General features: G+C 41.0%; 1 protein-coding gene across 4 annotated transcripts in view; it reads left to right on the top strand.

Moving 5' to 3' along the window:
• The window catches only part of adcy7 (adenylate cyclase 7), a 71,728-nt gene that overhangs the window by 51,336 nt on the left and 4,270 nt on the right, over positions 1 to 16,122 (top strand). For 3 of the 4 annotated variants that reach the window (XM_039795526.1, XM_039795529.1, XM_039795525.1), the window contains 17 exons: positions 297 to 455; positions 1,076 to 1,208; positions 1,559 to 1,747; positions 2,066 to 2,106; positions 3,459 to 3,518; positions 4,431 to 4,508; positions 6,189 to 6,258; positions 6,364 to 6,461; positions 6,640 to 6,724; positions 8,613 to 8,750; positions 8,883 to 8,966; positions 9,162 to 9,358; positions 9,501 to 9,606; positions 10,155 to 10,313; positions 11,398 to 11,544; positions 12,248 to 12,355; positions 12,652 to 12,766. In XM_039795526.1, the coding sequence (XP_039651460.1) occupies positions 297 to 455; positions 1,076 to 1,208; positions 1,559 to 1,747; positions 2,066 to 2,106; positions 3,459 to 3,518; positions 4,431 to 4,508; positions 6,189 to 6,258; positions 6,364 to 6,461; positions 6,640 to 6,724; positions 8,613 to 8,750; positions 8,883 to 8,966; positions 9,162 to 9,358; positions 9,501 to 9,606; positions 10,155 to 10,313; positions 11,398 to 11,544; positions 12,248 to 12,355; positions 12,652 to 12,766 (1,967 nt within the window). The remainder of the gene's footprint in view (positions 1 to 296; positions 456 to 1,075; positions 1,209 to 1,558; positions 1,748 to 2,065; positions 2,107 to 3,458; positions 3,519 to 4,430; positions 4,509 to 6,188; positions 6,259 to 6,363; positions 6,462 to 6,639; positions 6,725 to 8,612; positions 8,751 to 8,882; positions 8,967 to 9,161; positions 9,359 to 9,500; positions 9,607 to 10,154; positions 10,314 to 11,397; positions 11,545 to 12,247; positions 12,356 to 12,651; positions 12,767 to 16,122) is intronic. The other variant, XM_039795527.1, reaches the window with a different exon arrangement.

Below are 16,122 nucleotides of genomic sequence, written 5' to 3'. Positions count from 1 at the left end.
TATTACAACAGCAGGAAAGTCAAAAAAAGAATAAATGTTGACTCTGCTCTAGTACATGATGTTTTTTAATCAGTTGCGAATAGGACTATTGACACACAGTGACATGCAATAGGGCTTCACATTGTAAAAATAAGGTACCCAACCCTATTCACACAGACACATATGGAATGGCCCGCTGACTATATTGTGATGTCGTCCTCAGACTGTTAATGGGCCTTAAAGCCAGGACATTGTTCTGCATATAGAAACAACCTTCAACAACAATGAGCTTTAGTATTGCTGTGAAACTCCTCCAGGCAGGTACGGGAGGCCACAAGAGTGGATATCAACATGAGAGTGGGCGTGCACTCAGGCAACGTGCTCTGCGGTGTCATTGGCCTTCGTAAGTGGCAGTTTGACGTGTGGTCACATGATGTCACGCTGGCCAATCATATGGAGTCCGGAGGCCTTCCAGGGTAAGTTGTATTACTTTTTTGTATTAGTTTTATTAACATTTATACACATCTATGTATCATATTGTGTAAATTCCATTATTTTTCTAATGTGGTTTTACCACGGACCAACTGAAAATCATGTGATGCAATATCAGCATTATTATTGACTGCATAACCCAGGTTGCAAAAAAATTCACTTTTTACTTTAAGCAACTAAGTTGCAGACGTAAATGTTCAGGTTCAGTTAGTTGCGGTGGGTGATACAAAATGCAACTCTGATCAAATGAATTGCATAGAATCAGTTCCATGATAACATTTTACATGTCACTTGCCTTAGCGTAACCCTAGATCCTTAATAATATTTAGTATTTTTTTCACAACAAGATATTGTAAGTGGTCCGTTTGAAAAGGATGGATGTCTTCTTTTGGAATAAGAATATATTTACATGTCTACACTCCATTAATGATACAGAAACACTGTGTTTTGTACAAACAATAAAATGTATTAAAGAGAGCAACCACAATGGTAAATGTAAAAGTGTCATTGCAAAAACTAAGCACCATCAACTAATAGAAATAAGTGTTACATAAGCCATGCTTAGTCTTTCAATCCTTGTCTTGCTCTTTCCTCACTCGGTCAGACGTGTCCACATCACAGAGGCAACTCTGAAGCACCTGAACAAGGCTTATGAAGTAGAAGACGGGAATGGCCACCTTAGGGACCCTTACCTAAAAGAGCTCAACGTCCAAACCTACCTGGTCATTGATCCACGGGTGAGTTCTCTATTCGTCTTCCTCAAAAATGCACATTGTCCACATATGCACATTGTGAGGGAAAGAATGAGAAAGATGTTGCATTTGAAAACACCTAAATATTTGCAAATATAATAATTTTTGGCAAAACATTTTCACATCACTCTGCCTACAAATTCCCCCCCACCAGATTTGGTACATAGAAACTTGTCCATGCATTGCTCACTTGCAAGTACAAATTTAGGTGACCCATGCACGTATCAGCTCTGAGCAATCCTGCAGAATTGGATGGCATTCTGCCTGCAAAACGTCAGCTGTATGATCACAGTGTATTGTAAATGCAAAGTTGTTTTGTGTGTTTGTGTATTAAGTCTAAGGACCCATCATTGAACAGCCGTAGTGCGCCTAAACCTCGGGTGAATGATGGTCTGAAGATGAGGGCGTCCGTGCGTATGACCCGTTACCTGGAATCTTGGGGGGCCGTCAAACCTTTTGCCCACCTTCAGAACCGAGAGGGCTTCACCCCAGACGCTATTGTCAATGGCAAGCCACGCTGTAAGGTAAGCACCGGGTTGTTGTTATAAACTGCAGCCCACGTTAAAGAGTGCACAGATACAAGGCATGGACTTGCTGTGTTCATTATTTGGTGTAGGATGTTCAAAGCTTTAGTCAAGTATGACAGACGTTCTGATTTTCTAGTGTTTTGAGAGGTAACTTTTAAAAAAAGCAAAATGCACACAATGACTAATGGTAATCATTTTCTTGAGAAGTTCACTATTTTTTGAATGAAAACGTTTGCTAAATTGAGTTTCAGTTGGTTTGGCCTTCAACACTCGCATATCATGCGTTCTCATTGGGTGAATGTTGTCCTTTTCCAGGACATCCCTCTACGACCAGTCCCCGGCAAGTTCCCTGAGAGGTAGGAACAACTCTGAGCTGCTACAAAATAAATTCACATGTACAGTTTCCATTTTGTGACTATTCTTGTTTTTAACTATACATTACAACTATACCCTGGAGCCAGCCTATGTAACAACACTGTTCAGTAGCATCAAGTGTTTCCCATCAGCTTTCCCTTCCCAGACTTTCCCATCTTTTCATGGAATCTGAACATTTCATTAACAATATTTTGTAATACAGTATATCAAAGTGTTTAAAAAGATTTTTTTAATGCATTTATTTTTTTAATGCATGGAATGGAAATTCCATCAAAATAAGCATTATGGTGTTACTATGGTCAGTCATGTTAGACGACTAGTTACATGTGAGATTCTTCTTTTCACTCACATTTTCTTACACTTTTTTGTGGCTGTGTGATCCAAATTTCCAAAGTTTAATATGCAGTTGATTGTCTAATTAAAAGTGATATTCAGTGAGCAGGCAGGATGTTTAGTGTTTTTGTCTTTATGAGATAAAAGGTGTGCTCCCTCCCCCTTTAAACAGAATTCAAGTGGGTAAAACTTACAGACATGAATTATCATTGCTCATCAATTATTAAGTAGTTAACACCCAGCGGAGGGGAAGGAGTGAAATTGTTCTTAAAATCAAACATTATTTGACAATAAGTTAGCATATATTCCCAAAGCAAAAGGAGTGTTAGAGGAGTCAGTCTCAAACTGGAATAAAACATTTGCCAATAAAATGTCGTCACCAAGGGTCTGCTTATTACAGCTGTGTTTCCTGCAGAGTGGTGGGTGCGCTGAGCTCTATAACAAGCCCTTCCATTACCTTTAAATAATACATAGACAAATTGATTATGGTTGTAGCTTATAATGGTTAATTATCTTTGCCCATCTGGTATATGCAGTAAGCGTACGGACAAATATTTAAAGTGTAGCTACTGATTAGTGGGCAGGACTCACCTACACAAACAGTGTGGGCTGGAGTAATGTAATTAGAAAAGATAAGTGTGTGCCTAAAAGCACAAGCATTCCACCCTGTGAGAATGGAGATTTGTTGTCGGAAATTGTTAATTTCATTCATGTATTCAGTCCACTGTGGCACAGGCAGCAGCTGGTGAACATGTCTGCGGCTGAAGTGACAGTGGAATGAGGTGCACTCACTCAAGCTTGATGAAATTCCATAGCAGTGTAAATTGTTTTCCTACGGTTAAAAGTAGCAGTTATGAGTGCGCTTCTCCTGTTCACAAGCAGTGTTTTGGATAGATATTTACATTTATTTGATCATTGGCCCTGTGGTTTTTTTTTTTAGGCTTTCCACTGCTCTGTTGTGATGAATTTGTGTTTGTGTTTTACGGTTGGGCCCTGACAGCTTTGATGAGTCTCTAGAAGAACCGTTCTCCTTGCCTTCCCCCCCGTTCAGCAGCTATAAGTGAGTGGGGCCTTTATGGCCCGCAAGGACCTCATACCCTCATTGCAGTAGTTCTCAACCTTTTGGCTTGTGACCCCTCAAAAAACAAAACTTAATGGATACATGCTCATAGCCACTTGTTTTAAGTGTAAATAGAAAACATGGTAGAGCTTTCGCATACTGTAAATAATGTTTTTGAGTTTCCACCATTGTTTTAGTACCCAGGAATCAGTATGCTTCATGTAGTTTCCCAAAATGAATCATTTAAATATTGTTGAATTTATTGATCTTTTGTGGGAGTAGAGTAGAGGCTACAATGACTAATTTATCATCATAGTTATAAAAAAAAGATAACATATGACTGTCTGTGTGATGTCCTGTTCTACAGGGTGAGAACTATTGCCTTAACGGAGCGCCTTGCTGTCCTAACACTAACCTGAGCAGTGGTGTAATACTGTTCTTTTCTCACCGTTTCTCACTGCTACCTCTTTGTAACAGGGCAACATGTGATCTCAAACGCCCCAAGAAACCTGTAACCTCTGTTAGTGGACTGACATGCTCCTATTAACACTGATCACTGACTGGGGCTTGTGTGTATCTGGGTCTCTGCATCTGTGTGAGTGTTTCCTTCCTGGTAGAGTAGGGGGTTTACAAGCAGAAGCACGGCAGAAACACTCCAGCTGATCCCTCAGAGATCATCTAACACACAGCATTCTGCATCCGGCACACTCCTTCGCAGGCACAAATCATATTTCTCTTTTCTAACTAATGCTCAGAATGGCATTAACCTTGTTGCCTCCAAGCACAGCTAAACTGGACCTGAGTAACCTGTATGGCCTGATCTGGTTTTCCAGCATCTGTTCCAGTCAGCATGCGTGTTTCAGTGTCTGTCCGTCTGCCTCTTCCTAATTGTCTCGGTGCTTTCTGGTGCAGGAACAAATCCCAGAAGAGTAAGTTTGATGAGGAGCTACACAACGAGATGACTACTACCATAGATGAGCTCAGCAGCAAGTAGGACCATTTTTTACCACAAGTCAATCACTTTTATGCATTAAGTACATTTCATAAAATAACTGTCTACTGTTCTATTGGTTGACATGTTCAAGCAGGTTGCACTTTGCCCAAACTTTTAAATGTAGGTATGCCAACATGAGAGATTTCTCTAATGGAGATATTGTGACTCGAAGCTCTCGAGTTTGAGTGAATGATAAAGTAAAGTTTGACAAAAATCTTAACTTTTTAGCCATGCTTACGGCAAGGGATGGCAGTGTTAGTTTGCCATATTTTGGTAGGTCGGTCCACCACTTTGGCTCAAACTGAAATATCTCAACCACTATGAAATAGATTACCATCACATTTAGTACAGGCATTCATTGTTCCCAGATGATGAATCCTACGGACATTGGTGATTTCGTGCCTTTTTCTCCAGCGCATTCATGAGGTTGACATTTGTGGTTTTGAGTGAAATGTCTCAATCGGATGAATTACTATGAAATTTTGTACCAAAATGCATGCCCCCCTCAGGATGAGTTGTAATAACTTTGGTGATCCCCTGACTTTTTATCTAGCACCACCATCAGGTCACAATTTCAAATTGTCCCAACACTTTGGTTTATGACAGGCCTGGGTAAACCCTGACGAACTTCCGGCAAATTTGAGATTTGCTCTGCAAGTCAGTCTGGCGAAGAGCCCATTCAAACCCATTTCCAATGTCCCCAAAATCGAGGCACCAATCACAACCGTTGAGGCAGGCTTTACGCGATGACGATAGCGCAGCGACGGCAAGCAGCTTTTTGTTTATATTCAACATGACGGCTACCAAAGCGCAGCGTCACCCAGATCGTTGGTCTGATTGGTTGGACTATCCAATGCGCCCAGAGGCATTTGAGCGGCATCCATTGGAAATGAACTGTCAGTGAACCTTTCCCAGACCCACTCTGTTACAGCTGAGAAGGGTCTGGTGTCAACAAGGCTAGTTTATGACTAAATACATGCTAAACCCATGATATTTCCATCAGCCTCAGCTATTGTGCTGTGTGTAGTGCTAATTATCAAATGTTAGCATGCTAACACACTGAATTAAAATGGTGTGCATGGTAAACATGCCTGCTTAACATTATGTTAGCATTGTCATTGTGAGCATGTTAACACGCTGAGCATTTAGCTCTTTTTAGGAGTCTTGGTAACAATATCTTTGTAAATACTTTTATTAAACATTGTAAGGTAGATAGATAGACGGCTGGATGGACGGACAGACTTTATTAATTCCAAACTGGGAACAGCAGCAAGTTACAGGGAAATACACACATACTCACTCACACACATACAGAAAATACAAGAAATATGCTAGAAATAATAAATAAGATAACAAAAGATCAAAATACCAGAACTACTGAAAAAAATGGGTACATTCTTTTAAATGGGAATTAAAAGAATGTACATGTACACAAGTGTAGAATAAAATGTACAACCTAATATAAAGTGTGCAAGTAGCATAATAGTGCAATGTTGTAATGTTTGAGGTAATGAGAGTGTTATCTTACAATAAATCACAATATTACAAAATAATGCTTTCATAATTGACTTTGCCCAATTATTAGCCCTACTTAAAGCTCTATTCTTTCCTTCCTTCCTTCATGGACTCCTTCCTTTCTTCCTTCCTTCCTTCCTGCCCTCCTTCCTTTCTCTCAGGCAGTGGTCTAAGTCTGAAGAGAGTGGCAGTTTAGCTCTGTGGTTTCCAAAGAAAGATCTGGAAAAACAGGTTAGTTTAAGAGAAATCCACTAAAAACATTCGTGATACATTTCCATTCAAGCATTCTGGTGCTGAACAAGAGGTTCAGCTGTATTCTGTTTTTCCTCTTCTCAGTACCGAGCCCTGGACTTGCCGATGTTTAAACGCTATGTTGCCTGTGCCACCTTCATCTTCCTCTGCATCTTTTTGGTTCAGATGTTTGTCACAAAGAAGTGAGTATGACCAGATTTAGTCATTTACAAACAAAAATCAATCATCAAGTTGTCAGCAGTTATAATGCAGTGCAACAGGGATGAAGAAACACACTGTGAAGATGATAATTGTACTGATGGGAAAAGGAGAGACTGGAGACTGAATTTTGACACACACTCTGGTCTTTATCTTCTTCAGTCTACAGATGTTGGGGATATCATTTGGAGTGATGGCCTGTGTGCTGCTGCTGACCCTGGCCATCTGTTTCGCAGGTGACTTCCAGGTCAGTGTGTTAAGTCTTATGTTAACATTCAAATATTAAGGTGATTAAAGTTAAAGTTTCAGCTCTTTTTGGGGCAGGTTGTCCCAGTTAGCATTTAGGTTTGTAGAAAGCGGGAAAAATAACAGGCACAGCAAACCTGTCATCCCTCTTGTACAGTATCCTGTGAACCCACACTGAATGCAGGTCAAGCGTCACTGTAAAAGAGTTATTTGTCAAGCAACACTTGTTAAACACAGTATAATCCTGGCCTGACCCTGAACCGCATTGCATGTGTCTGACTCACGAGTGGTAGTCAATAAATGCAATTTTCTTGTGCTTGAGAAGTGAATATTAAATGTGAAATTGCTTATAAGTTATTATATTGTTGTTGTGTGAAGGCCACACAAGATGAATACCAAAGAAATGGTAAGCCTTCAGGAAGGATGTAATTTTATTTACCACTTGTCCGTAGCCTTCCTGAAGCTTCCTCCACATTATATGGGCTGTATTATCCAACAAGCAATGTTCAGAATTTTTTTTTTATTAAAAACTAAATAGAAAGAAGATTGTGTGATACGATCGCAAACTCCAGAACCGCTACCAAACTTGTGCTTGTACTAACATTGTTGTGGGAACTGTTATTTCCTTTAAATCTCAAAATAAATACATGCATTCTGGGTCAGGCAGTGTGTGATTTGCACAACCATTTCTGTCTCTCGTTTTAATTTAAAGCAACACCAAGATTCTTTTGTACCTTTTTAAAATAATGTTTCCAAAATCATTTCAGTGGTTCATCAACTCGTAACAGGGTGAACGACACTTCTGCATTCACTTTGCGGCCCTCTATCGGCTATAACCGCACTATGTAAGTTTGCCAGATCGGGTAGCAGATCTGTAGTTCGAATGAGACATACGACAGCGGTAATGGCAAGACAATTCCGCTTCCAACCTGTAGGGGGAACAAAGAGGAAAAGTGCTTTGGTGTTGCTTTAAATGAGCAGGCCTGGCTGCACATTTACGAATCCCACCATGGCCACGCCAAGACCCGCCCTATGAAGCAGCCCGATTGGTTGGGGTTAGGCATTTGACCTCGAGTGGTTAAGGTTAGGATAGCCGATTGGTCAGGGGGAAAGGACCTGTACAAATGGGGTTACGTTACCTTGCGTAAGCATGGACGCCTGGCCAATAAATGCTATTGAAGGGCGGGTCTTGGAGTGGCTATAGTGGGATTCGTAATATTGCTGCCTGGCTGCCAGGCTGAGAAACACTGAAATATTCTTCAGAAAAAAAGTGTTGCATTTGACCAAAACTTTTCATGTTTAATAATAAAAAAAGGATTAATTACCAACCTAAAATTATTGTTTTAAGTTTTCATAATGCTCTTTCATTTGTTTACATAATGCAGAGCTTTAGGCAAGTCACGTAAGACAACATCAAGGTGCTCTTGTTTTTTGCGTCTGTAGTGAGAGAAGAACAAAAAATGATCAAGATATCCAACTTAACTTCCAACTCTAAGAGCTTCATAGTTAAAAAACACAAACATGCTTGTGCTTGGTAAATAAAAGGCAAGGGTGAAAAGGATGTGTGAGCCTATGTGTGTGCCTATGGGTGTGGTGTGTATGTATGTTCTTCACTGTGCCTGAATTGGTGTGTGAAAATGGAAACCTGTCATGGAAGCTATCCCTTGCATTCACCGTGCTGTAGCTTTCTATAGCTGACCTACTGACTTAGTGGATGACACCTGACAATCAGTCCTTGACAGGCCGGGTTTTCTCCTCTGACAGATTCCTTTACTGGAAATAGCCAGCAATGACTCTCTCACACATGATTTCTAGAGATGGATGAGCCATATGCTCCTCATACTCGTTTGATTCCATCTTTTTCTCGTCTTTCTCTTTCACCTCTGCAGCGTCTGTTTCCAGAGAAGCTGTCGAGGTGCCAGTGGCTGCCAGCTGTGTCGGAGGCGGTGGTAAAGCGGCCATGCGTTCGCCTCCCTCTGGCCACCATCACTACTACGGTCATCATTATCTTGGCAGTGTTCGACCTGGTAAGACCACGCTCACGTGTTGAGCGCTAAGAGAGGGTCATTATAGACTCTGCTATTTCTAGCTGTGCCACACTTCAAAGCGCACTGTCCAGTGGTTGCTTGTCAGTCAAATCCTTTTTTATCCCCCTGCAGTGCTTCGTCCAGACAACTGTGCCAGAATGTCCCACTAATAATACTCAGACAAATGATTCCCATGAGCTGGGATTCTACCTGCCTGTAAGTGATGGATTTGTTAACCATGGAAAAAAATGAAATGGCAATATTTAATATTTTCTTTTTACATCTGACTGGATTTAATAATATTTGTAAATAGTTCTGCCATGTGTTTAATTGAGTACCAGAGAAGATATGATGCTTCACAGGAGGAGTTATGTCTAATCTAATTCCACCCTTTGGCTGTCTCTTCCTCAGTATTCCGTGTACTGCTGTATCCTATCGCTCATTGCATGTGGAGTCTTCCTCCGGGTGAGCTTTGAGCTCAAAGTGTTCTTCCTCGCCCTGGCCTCCACAGCATACTACATCATCATCCTCAGCACCCACAGGAAACTCTTTGAGGTCTACGGAAACTTCCTCTACACTCAGCAGCACAACAGCAGCAATTGCAGCAGGTGGGACTGAATGTAGAGGGCAAATCACAAGTGTGTCAGAGAAGTTTAGTCAGTACCACCTTGTGACAATAACGGATCAATCAGCACTAGTGGTCAAAGTCACAGTTCCATAAAAGCATGAATGTCCTCGTTTGTTCTACAGTACAGATCACACCTTGAGATGGTTAGGGCTGGTGAAACACCCCCAGGTGATGAGCTGCATATATATCACCCTGTTCCTGGTCACTGTGCTCATAATCGCACAACAGGTAATGACGGTCTTCACCTCTCTGTCTCTCATTTTTAGCCCTAAAATGTGCAAATTGGGTCTGAACATTGTTATGACCCGGCTCTTAGGCCATAACGAATAGGAAACACACCGTGATAAAGTTTAACAAAAATATGTATTAAATCAAATGAAACCAAATTAGAGGATTAAGGTGTGTGAGTGTGAGTGTGTGTGTGTGTGTGTGTGTGTGTGTGTCGCAGACAAAGAATACAGATAAACTAAAACAACATAACCAAAGAATAAGAAGGGCGACCTGAGCAGCACTGCAGCCAGGCTCAATTAACCTGGGAGCACTCAGGTGTTCCAGGTTACACTAACAAGCACCTGCAATCACATAGACACAGCAGGGATCGTCACAACATTCATATTTATTTATCTGTTCCTGCCGTCCACCAATTGTAAAATGATAACAAGTATTAGAATTCTGGAAATCAATGTGGCTGCAAGAAATCCAGGAACATTTAAGTGAAAATGGTTTTGAGTTCTAGTTTCCTTCATATTTTCACTCACTGTGTTTTGCTCTGCTAGATTGAGACCTGCTTCCGCCAGGACTTCCTGCTAAAGTATAAGAACCGCACAGAGCAGGACGAGATCGAGACCAGAGAGAACCTGAACCGCCTGCTGCTGGAGAACGTGCTGCCGGCCCACGTGGCAGCGCTGTTTGTCGGGGAGAATAAGAAAAATGAGGTGAGAAGTGGGGGGGTCCCCTGTTCGTTATGGGCTATATGATTTGTGATAAATGAGAAACCAGTAAACCACAATTCATACTATATTGTGATCAGTTGCTCACTTTATTCAGCCGTCATTCACCAATGGAAAGGTAAATGATCATAATTTATGAGCATTATAGAGACAGACCAACTCAACCTACACATTAGTAACCTCATTGGATCCAGCTTAAGTGTCATTTTATAATCAGCAATGGCTGGTTGATATACAGTTTGGTATAAGTCAGTTTGATTCTACATTTTATACACAATAAAAGGGAAGATATGTTCTTCATCTTTTAATGATTTCACAGTTCTCAGAATAGAAATCTAGTGTCTTCCACAATGTTTGGATGTCTTCAAAATGTTGTCTAACTTCTAAAATGAGGCAAAAGTTAATGTGTGCCAATGTGTTTAGGTCGTTTTTGAGATAAATGGAAGTAATTATAAATGTCAGCAGCTTTAGTATCATTGCTTGACCAAAGCAGAGGGGATTTCTTGCCCTCAAGTGAAACACAATAATATGGACATTCAGAGTGGCAACTGTTTACTCATGAGGTCATCAGGTTATCCCCGACAATGGCTTCATTGTAAATGGAGCATCATACGAACATACTGGGCATATTTGAAAACCCAGTGTCTTTCAGAAGAGATTTTAATCTTGCTTTCATCTTAAATAATTATTAAAAATAATAATTTACCTGATGAAGGTCTGGGACCGAAACGTTGTATTTTTCTAAATAAATTATTGCTTGCGTAATGGTCAGTGTGCGGGATTTTCTCTCAACAATCTTAAATAATTGACATTTTATTTGAGTGTCAGCGTATTTCAAATTTAAAAATATTTAGGAACTTGTTTGGAAATTATTGAAAGGTTAAAAACAGTTTATTGACCACTATCATCTTAATAATTAAGCCCAAAACTGTGTGTTGTTCTATTATTCTTATTATTAACAGAATTAGTAGTAGTTGAGGGAGGGCTGTCTGAAAACTTTTATTAAAGCCTAACATCCCGTCTCTTCCTGGGTAAAACTAATAACTGTGCTTTTTGTAAACCCCCACAGGACCTCTACTACAAGTCCTATGACTGTGTCTGTGTGATGTTTGCCTCAGTGCCAGATTTCAAAGAATTTTACACTGAGTGTGACATCAACAAGGAGGGCCTGGAATGCCTGAGGCTCCTGAACGAGATCATCGCTGACTTTGACGAGGTCAGGAAGACCGAGAAAAAACCCTCTCTTTCATTCTCCTCCATCATTATAAAGTGCTTCCTCGTTATACATGACAGTTGTGTCTTTAAAGCCCCAATCTGTTATTGGCAGCTCTGTTTATTCACTTCCAATGTTAACCATGCAGACCCTGATGATTGGGCCGAAACGGTTCAGTATTATTATCTACGCTCTTAAGAATACTTTAACAGGGGGTCCGTGACCCCTAGGGGGTCCTCCTCCTTAGGGCAGGGGGGCCGCCAAATTATGTTAAAAATGTTTGTTTTTTTAAGTTTCTTTGTTTAAAGTTTTAAATATGTCTGAACATACACATTAATGTGAATCCAACATATTAATAGCAAATATAAATTGGCCTATTTGTGAAAAAAATATTTACACATTGAAGATAATCTTACTATAGGTAAAGTAGCCACCAAACAGTTCAGCTTTAGGATTCACTGTGCCATCTAAATTTATGCTTAACATTAAAACATGATTTATAAATAATAACCATTTATTTTCAGCTATTCAGCCCAGTTTAATATGCAACTCAATTGTATACAATCTATGCAATAGGAGGTCCCTACTTGGTCTCTCTCTCTCTCAGCTAAAGGGGTCCCTGGCCTAAAAAATGTTGAGGACCCCTGCTGTAAATGATGAACGGAGGGATGAGGAAGTTCTCACTTGTTTTTCTCTAACCCAACAGCTGCTGTCCAAACCAAAGTTCAGCGGTGTGGAGAAGATCAAGACAATTGGCAGCACGTACATGGCTGCTGCAGGGCTTAGTGGGACGCCTGGTCAGGAGAACAATCAGGTGGAGTAGCTACTGCTTCAGACCTGGGTCAAACCGGCTTTAAAGCAACACTAGAGAACTTATTCCGCTTCGTTCCCCCTACAGGTTGGAAGCGGAATTGTCCATTACATTACATTATGCAAGTTTGCCAGGTCGGGTAGCGTGGGCTGTAGCTCGAATGAGACAACCTGTAGGTCGGACCGAAGCGGGAAAAGTTCTCTAGTGTTGCTTTAACTGTTTCTTAGCAAGCCATCAACCCGTCATAAGCCACTGAGCTTGAAGCAGTCATATTGAGGTTGTTGAATATGTTCTTTCAGGACAAAGAGAGGCAGCAGGCCCAGATAGGGAACATGGTGGAGTTTGCCATCGCTCTGATTGGCAAGTTGGACGGCATCAACAGACATTCCTTCAATAGCTTCAGGCTTCGTGTGGGTGAGTGTCCGCTTCAGCACAAACCTTTCATTGACTGTTTTTTTTCCGCATTGCTCTGTATCCAGCCCTGTTAGGACTGACACGATAACCCAACAGTTATTGTACATGATTGGCATTTTAGTAGTTTTCTTGCCATGAGAGTAGTTGCATTCACTGACACTCCATTATTAGGGTTGTCGCGTTGCACTCCGGACTGCAGCAAAAGTGAACCCATCTTTTGTACCGTTACTATGGTTTACTTAAAGTGGATATATGTAACTTTCAGTTTGTTTTGATACTAGCGGCCGCTTTGGACAAAAGTGGTAGTGTTTTTACCACACCTGCTGTCGTAAAGAAAGGTGCTGTATTGCCCACTGTATTACAGAGTAAGCGTTACGGGGAGGTCATACAGTTGCGATGAAAGGAACCATTTGTTTACAATAAAAGAATAAGACACAGATGCATCGTTGCATTTCAAGTGTAGCATACGATAACTTAGCTTACTTTGTATGTCTCGTGAGATAAACCGGGTATCACTGTCACTGTGTCACGAGCCAAAGCATTAGGAGTTTGTTGTAGCAAACAACGTAATATTAACTTAGATTAATATAGCACATTTCATGAAACCCACAGACGCTTTACACAAATAACGTTACAGGGGGACAAGAAAAGAAAATAGTAAGCCAACGCAAACACGGAGTAAATGGAAGGGGGGGGACATCATTTAATGTGGGCTACTGACGTATAACCACATCATGCAATGAAATAGACATATTACATATTACCGGAGGGGGTCAATTCGGGTGGGTTTTGTTTGCTTTATTACAATTCCATTGGTAATAGTCTCCGACCGAGGTGGTTCGTCGCCCGTTGATTTTTTTTCTTCCCTTTTATCTTTTTATTGTTCTTTGTTCTTTTAATTTCCTTCTGCCCTGTAACTACATCACGTGAACCAACTAACATTAAAATACAATTAGGCCAATATATAAAGAAATCTCCTGCTTCCTTTTACCTGGCTCAAAAGGCTGGATACTAACACAGGCTTTTTCGGTGTTACAAAGAAATCTGTGAGCCATCAGAATGTGTGACTGTAGCGCCGTCTACCTGCCGCAAATCATTCTGTGACTGCGCGGGAAAAATCAAACCCGGGCAGAGGCCTTACTAAACACTATATAGAAATGGCGTTCTATTCACTGTTAAGTCACGTATGCTGTTACAGGTCATTTAAGACCATTGTATGAAAAATGACAGATCTTCAGAAACATTAAAAAGTTACATATAGTCACTTTAAGTACATGTGATAACATACTCAAGCCATGAGATAGAAACAAAACTGAGTGTCTGAGGCCCCTTTTACACAAATACACTCGCGGGTGGAAATGACAAAATATTTTATCAGATGTGCCTTTCGTTTAGACAGTGACGGCGTTTTTGGGGCTTGTGTGTGTGTGTGTGTGTGTGTGTGTGTGTGTGTGTGTGTGTGTGTGTGTGTGTGTGTGTGTGCGCGTGTGCATTGTTTGGAGCAATAACTCCACCTCCTCATCTGTTCAGGCTAAATTATCAGCTTTTGTTGTTCTCTTCGTGCTACTAGGGAGAGGAGAGGGAGAGAGGATGAGGAGAGGAAGTAGAAGGAAGGTTCTACGCAGGCATGCAGACTTGGTGGATCGTGTTTCACACACTTCTGCGTCACCACATGCACGCAGTTCCCCCATAATGCTTGTCTAAACGCAAAATAAAAAGTGAGGACGCAACGCCCCTTTTGCATTTTCTCTTCAGATCGTTTCCGTCTAAACATAGCCTAAGAAGCCTTCACCCCTGTCTGTGTCTGCAGTCCTGACACTGTTATTCCCAGACAGCTGATTCTGAGCAGCTTATACAGGATAATAGGTTTTGGTTAAAACATTTACATTTCTTGGGAGATAAAAACTTACATTGACATAAACCCTGACATTTTTTGAGCGATATAAACCTTTTTATCAGCGGCTGTGTCTAAACACCTTGTGATTTTGAATTCCATTGTTGTTATAAAGCAGTAACGTGTTTGGCACAGACTTTTTCTTTGACCGGTGACGTCACACTTTTGTGATTCCTCTGCTGGCAATTTCACAAGGCTTATACTTATTCTGTAATTAATATACAAGACTCTCCAGGGGTGTTGGGGATAAATGACTTAAATTGAAATTAAATGGAATGGAATAAAGCAAAACTGTTCTCTCCTTATCTGAATAACATTCCTGACTTGAAGCAAGTCTATGATGATAAAACCCAGCAGCACAAAAAGAGAAGAGTCATAGAGCCACAGAAGTGACTCAGTAATGCAATAGCTATGGAATGTTTGCTAAGATTAGAAACCATACGCTACAGGTCATAGTAAGGCTGTAGGGTTTTGTTTCTTAAGAATTTGGGCCCTATTTTAAGGATCTAAAACGCAATTATCAAACACCAAACGCAAGTAGCTTTGTGGGCAGATCTCAACAGCTGTTGCTATTATACCGCCGGGATAAATGACTCTTGCGCCCGACACAAATCTAAAATGGGTTGGTCTGAAGTAGCTACATTACTCATAGGTGTAGTTTGGGCGTAACATGCAATAAACTAATCAGATCACATTCCCTTTTAAAAGCAGGCGCCTTGTTCCATGACTGATTGCTATTATAACGGCAGATTTGCTAGGCGCACGCTCTTAATACGTCCATGGGTGCACGCCTGGAGCGGTTCACAGCTGCGGAGACCGACGTTTGCTATTGATTTTTCTTTTTGACAAAATGTAAATAGAGAAATGTCACACAAACATTACTTTCCAATGTTTTGGGCTCACTCTCACTGAATCACGAGGTTATGAAGGCATGGTGATATTTTTGCAATGTAGTCTAATATTAGACCAAGATTACCTCACTATAGACGATGCAGCTCTTGTCTCTCCTCTCCCGTGCTGCTGCTGGGGCATTTAGGTCAAGTGGCATCGGCACATGCAGTTCAACATCACCTTAAGTCCTCTAATATTTCCTCATTTATGTCATCTACACATCCATGATTCATGGAAATGTTGTTTAAAACAAGGTCATATTTTGCCTTGTATTTATGTATGGTTTGCAAAAATGGGAACTGCTGGGTCCGTGAGATGAGAGAAGGGTATGCTTAAAATAGCATCTGAATAACGCGCCACTGACTTTAGACCAGGTTTTTCCTGGTCTGTGGCGGAATTGTTTTCTGAAACTGCAAAATAGCACCAGGGAACGTTTGCGCCGGAACACGCCTCCTCTTTTCGCTGAACCTCCCCCGGGAGCGCAAATTCATTCCCTAATTTACCGACGTGCGTCTGTGGAGGGAAAAGTCCGCTGTGCGTCGGGTGCAAAATAGGAATGATACATGCGTCG

Source organism: Perca fluviatilis, chromosome 3 (assembly GCF_010015445.1).
Source record: "Perca fluviatilis chromosome 3, GENO_Pfluv_1.0, whole genome shotgun sequence".
Taxonomy (NCBI): Eukaryota; Metazoa; Chordata; class Actinopteri; order Perciformes; family Percidae; genus Perca; species Perca fluviatilis.
The sequence above is the reverse complement of the archived record's forward strand: the minus strand, read 5'-3'. Positions and strand labels throughout refer to the sequence as shown.